The 6,000-nt window shown below is 32.6% G+C and overlaps 1 protein-coding gene across 1 annotated transcript in view; it reads left to right on the top strand.

Moving 5' to 3' along the window:
• Positions 1 to 713: 713 nt before the first annotated feature.
• The window catches only part of LOC123659629 (GTP-binding protein Rhes), a 37,904-nt gene continuing 32,617 nt past the window's right edge, over positions 714 to 6,000 (top strand). The window contains exon 1 of the mRNA XM_045594829.1: positions 714 to 1,066. Coding sequence (XP_045450785.1) covers positions 714 to 1,066 — 353 coding nt within the window. The remainder of the gene's footprint in view (positions 1,067 to 6,000) is intronic.

Raw genomic sequence — 6,000 nt, 5'->3', positions numbered from 1 at the left:
AAGAGAAAGACTTCAGTCGTGTGGTCTAAAGCACATTCGTTTTTTTTTTTTCAAAAATGTTTGTAATCTTCTTTATTTAACGTCTTTTTACATTAAGTAGAAATATAGAAGTGGTTACGTCATATGAGAATTTCATTACAATATAAACATCCATATGCATCCTTATCCTCTTATATTTTTGAATATTAATTACAGCATAGCTTCGGTCCAATATTCATTCATTCAATATAAAAAATCATTATACAAAATGTTGCAAACAAAAGTTTTCTAACAGTTATGTAAATGAAGAGTCGTTGTTCGAAACCGATCAGAATTTAAGAGGTATGTAGGTTGTTAAAAAGGTTTAGAGCCCCACATGATGTGAAATGTTAAATGCCCGCGATCACGTGACGAAATGGGGTTTCAGTTATTTGCATACGTTATTTGATTGCTTTGTTTTTCGTGAAACATTGAATTTATAATTTATGCTATGGAAAAATGTAGTAGGTAATCAATCCTTTGGCCAACACATTTTAACAAATATAAATAGTAAGCATAATATTTCCAAGTATGTTTTAAATGCGTGTGTCTTAACTTACAATAGATTCAATAATTACCAAAATATTAGAAAGTTAATTCTGTGTACAAAAATTAAAAACAATTACAAAAGTGCCAAAAGATGCTACTAAGACTTCAAAGTGATAAACGATGCTTAAAGTGTTAATAAATCGAAAATGTTAAACGGCACCACGGAAAAGGGGGGACTGTCCCTCCAGTCATCCCCAGTCAAAGTATCTCCATCACCTGTAAGAGCCTCTCCGAGTCCAGTGAGGGCCTCCTCATCACCCTTGAAGTCATCCTTGTCTCCATTGGGAAAGCAGAGGTCGCCGAGGCGTTGCCAGTTCGCAGCACCAGCCGAAGATGGGAGGGATAAGTGTGGAGCTTCGTGGTTATGTCGAAGGGGGGCCGGGGCCGAGATAGGAGATGATTCCGGGGCTGAATCTCCTGGTCCCAGTGCCCCCATCACTCAGGCGTGCGAGGAATCAGCACCACCCCCTAAGAACTGCTTCAGACTGGTTATGTTAGGGTAAGTTAATTATTTACTTTCATGTTATAAATTAACTTAATGAATGATTTATAGGAGAGAAAAGGTAAATACTAAATAATACATATAAATTACATCAAAAATAATTGTGTAGATGTAGTTAAATCACAAATTTTTCATGCCACCTCAGCTTAAAATCTGAATTGGATTTATCATGGGCTACCGCACACCTTAATAATAAAAAAAAAACTCATTTAGCGGTATCAATTTAACATTAGTATTTTATTTATAACTCTTAATGGAATCGTTTTAACGTTAAAATGTAATTATTGCGTTTTTAGATCTTTTAGCCATCTGTTTTACGAAGAGAAGTGATCAATATGGTTCAATTTAAACGTAATAGTGTAGTAATGGGTAACAAATTAGAGTAGTCTCATCCTAGAATGCGAGACACATGAAAACTGGCATTTCATACGTCTAAAGCATTCGATTGGTAATAGGTCTAAACCAGTAATAAATCAGTGCTGATAATCCCCGACGAACCAAATTGCAAATTCCGCGTTGAACCGTTCACTCTGATTACCATCTCCATAGTCGAATATATCACCAACCCCTATCAACGATACATCTCGATCGTATATCACACGTTTTCGGATAGCGTGAAAAATTAGTAAAATTAATTTAGTATTTACCTAAAATTATGATTATTATTTGTTATTATTAATTTATTATTATTATTTTTTTATTTCTTCTTTATTATTTATATATAATATTATTTATCTACTCATACTTTTTAATACTGTGAGTATTGCGCATGTGCAGATATATGTATGTATTTATATGGATTGTATATATTACATAATTATAGATTATATTATATTCCTAAGCTGCACAAGCTCTTAAATTTAACAAGCTCCTTTCTGTGGGTAGTCTGGAAGAGATCACTATCTAGTGATAAGACCGCCCGTTGCATGCTACGTAATTTTTTCCCCTTAAGCTTTATTCTTATGTAATTGTTATATATTACTGTGTGCAATAAAGTTATTTATTATTATTATTATTAAAATGAAAGGATTTAATAATCTAATTGTACTATTTTCGTATATCTGTGATGAGTTGCTAAAAAGTTCTTACAGAAGTATTGTAAAATTTTGAACAACCGTTTAAACCTTTCGTAATAGTTATAAAATTATATAACAAATTTATTTACAATATTACAAGTTCGAATCAGTTGATATTTCGAGTTTTCACAGTAACGTTTTTACAGTTAAACAATGTAAGCGTTTGTGAAGCGAATGTTTACGCATCATTCGACAGGTCATAGCCGCAAGCAAAATATAAACCTATTTTCTTTACAGAAACAGTTACTCGAACTGAAAGTTTTAATCTAAATTAAAATGTAACAGTTTGTAAATTCCTTCCAAATAAGAAGGTACTAATATTAATAACAGCTTTTTTGTGTGTAACTTATAAACTGGATAGTGGTAATTATTATAAAGAACCTTAATTTAAACATTTTTTTAACAAAAAATGTTTAGAATTTCCTGATGTGTGGGTAACACAAAAATAAAATCGTACATACCTTAGTTTATTTACATCATCACCATTTCACAATTGAAACACAATACCTACTATTACTACGACCTTCAATAGTCTATTGATGCCGTATTCTCAACCGCGCCGATTAATCTCCTTCGTGTCTTTTCCATTCTACGTGACATTGTCGAAATCATTTGTGCTAGTTGGGCAATGTTGGAAACCATTAAGCTGAATGATTGAATGAATGATAGACTGACAGACATTTGATTATAATTTTAAGACAAAATAAGTCAAACCAAAGTAAACTGAAACAGTCTGTATATATCTCTACTTGTATGATGAAACCAAACAATTATAATAAGTAATTATAATTTTTGGTTAAATAATTTTAACTGAGGCAGGGCACAGCAGGAATTTCCTGCTCAAAATATGGAGTAGCCCGAATGGGGTAGTACCTCGACCTTACAGAAGATCACAGCAAATTAATACTGTTTTCAAGCAGTATTGTGTTCCTGTTGGTGAGTAAGGTGACCAGAGCTCCTGGGGGGACTGGGGATTGGGTCGGCAACGCGCTTGCGATGCTTCTGGTGTTGCAGGTGTCAATAAGCTACGGTAATCGCTTACCATCAGGTGAGCCGTACGCTTGTTTGCTGACCTAGTGACATAAAAATAATAATAATAATGATTGGTATTCAAAGCTTGAAAACATGTTTGTATTGCCGTTAACATTAACAATTTGTAGTCAGTGAGTCATAACCTTTTCAGAACTAGGTTTGCGAGCTCTGTTGTGTTGTATATTAGACTGAATTATTTATTTTAAAATTTAATCAACTATTAATTTTAACACAGCTAAATTGATAACGACCTTATTTTAAGAGTCATTATGGCATTTAAAAGTTATTATAATTAGGTATGATGACATCTTTTTTTTACTAATTTATACTAATTGTCAAAATTGAATAGCAACTGGTCAGCCTTTATTCAGCCAATTATGTAAATTATGTGAGGTCATATCAGGTTTTCTTTAGTTCTTCCACCTTTGATCATTCAGTCGAGAAATCAATGGATTACTGATGTTCTGCTTCAGTATAGTATTTGTGAATTTCGTTTTGAATGACCGACGCCGTGTACTATTTATAACACGATATCGTTGTTTAAAATCTGGTGAAGTAAAGTCTGCCGACGAATACAAATTTATTGAAATTTTTCTTCGATTGGAAACTTCCAATTTTAGATTGAGCAGAACACTTGAATACATTTTGAATATATTAATATACCTATTAATGTTTCATGATGGCATTGAATTAAGTTATCTTTATTGAGTGTGTGGTTAAAAAAAAATTGCTACTAATCTCTAAAACCCCACTAAATGAGTAGAATTTTGAAGCATACATTTTAAAAAGAAAAAGTAACTACTTTGAAATATAGGCTTTCTTAAAATTTCAAGAGAAATTATGGTATTGTAGAATGGCTTTCAAAATGTGTGCTACTGATGATGATGTATCGAATATTCAAATAAAATGAATGAAAACGTCTACTAAAATAATATAAACTCAGCTGTTTCCGTCGAGGCCCTTTATCCGTTGAAATATTTATTTAGTGTAGACGATATCCAAAACCGTTCAGCGCTGAGGTAAATATTCATATTTCGTACGTGAATCAGGACGCACGATCATGAGAAAAGAGTTATGACGTGTAAACACTGTTTGGGAACCTGAGACCAGACAATGTTATCTATAATGATTTTTTCAAAATATTGTCTATCTAGTTTACGGTTATGTTAGATATTCAGAAAAAATAACAATCTAGTTCAACTTTGTGATCAGTAAGGGTTTCAAAATCACCGAATTGTTCGATCGGTCGGTCACGATTTTATACGGTTCTGGGCTCAAAAAAAGAAGATATGTTCTATGGAATTATTTTTTATCAACCCAACCAGATTTGTATTGAGAAGGTCAGAAACCTCTTTTGACTATTCTAATCAGAATTTTATATATATATTCATTATTAAATTAAAATGTAAAAAAGACAATAATATTATTTCGTTATGAAATTAATAGATTTATATGAGAAATAGGAAATATCTATGTCAAAAGAAGACTAAAAAAAGTTTCGTATAAAAAGTTAAGACACAAAAATAAAAAAATATTTAAATCGGAAACTGTAAATTTAGTTAAATTATTATCATTTTAATGTTACCATTTAATGAGACAGTTGGCTACTTTAAATATAAAGACTCAAAAACACCACAACATAATTATGTAATTTGCATTTTACAGATATAAAATAAAAGATACAATCTGGGAAAATATTGATGAGATGTCGCGAGATTAAGATTAGATTATTCTAAACATTTTCATTACAGCCTATACAGTCCACTGCAGGACATAGGCCTCCACAAGTTTACGCCAAAAATTACGTGAAATCATGTGTTTTGCCCATAGTCACCACGCTGGGCAGGCGGGTTGGTGACCGCAGTACTGGCTTTGTCGTACCGAAGACGCTGCTGCCCGTCTTCGGCCTGTGTATTTCAAAGCCAAAAGTTGGATGGTTTTCCCGCCTCCAGTCGGCTTTTTAAGTTCCAAGCTGGTAGCGGAACTGTGTTATCCCTTAGTCGCCTCTTACGGCACCCACGGGAAGAGAGGGAGTGGTTATATTCTTTAGTACCGTAGCCACACACTAAACATTTAGAGTATTATAAATCCGTATTGACAAATTTCTTTTTGTCGAGATACCTTTATATTTCTTTTATAATAAAACATCATAATATAGTGTAGATTTACAGGGGTAAGTTATATTGTAATTCATGCTATTTTGTGATACGTGCTCAGAGATAGAACGTCGACAAAACAAAAAAAAAAGGCTTCTATATGCCCAACCATTAATCATTCCGAATAACATTTCATTTGCAGGTACGATATCGTTATTTTTATTACAAATAGGAAATTATTTTCTGATGTTTTTTATTTCTATTGAATCAAATATGTGTCTCATTTTTAGGGTATCTAAGATTAATACGTAGGTAGATAACAACTTATATTTAAAACTTGACGTTTCAACAATGCTTTAGATATTTTTGCTTAAGAGGATTCATTATTATGTTAATTGTACCTACAGCTTTTTACTATTGTTTTCAAGAAGCATTGTGTTTCTATGGTCAGTAGGGTAGCTAGAGCTACGGAAAATAATTTTATATTCGGGTTTAAGCGACCGTGGCGCCGTCTATTATGAGCAGTATTTTAATGTATGTTCGGGGATAACTCCGTCGTTTATGAACCGATTTTGATAATTCTTTTTTTGTTGGAAAGGAGATATCCCAAGTGTGGTACTATGATAAGAAAATCAGTATCTGATGATGGAATCCCAGAGAAATCGACGGAAACCCTCGAAAATTGTACTAGCGACCAGTGCATTTGTTAATTTTTTTCGTCTACTTA

This window comes from Melitaea cinxia, chromosome 14, assembly GCF_905220565.1.
Source record: "Melitaea cinxia chromosome 14, ilMelCinx1.1, whole genome shotgun sequence".
NCBI classification, from domain to species: Eukaryota; Metazoa; Arthropoda; class Insecta; order Lepidoptera; family Nymphalidae; genus Melitaea; species Melitaea cinxia.
Note: the sequence above shows the minus strand (reverse complement) of the source record. Positions and strands in the feature narration are given on the sequence as shown.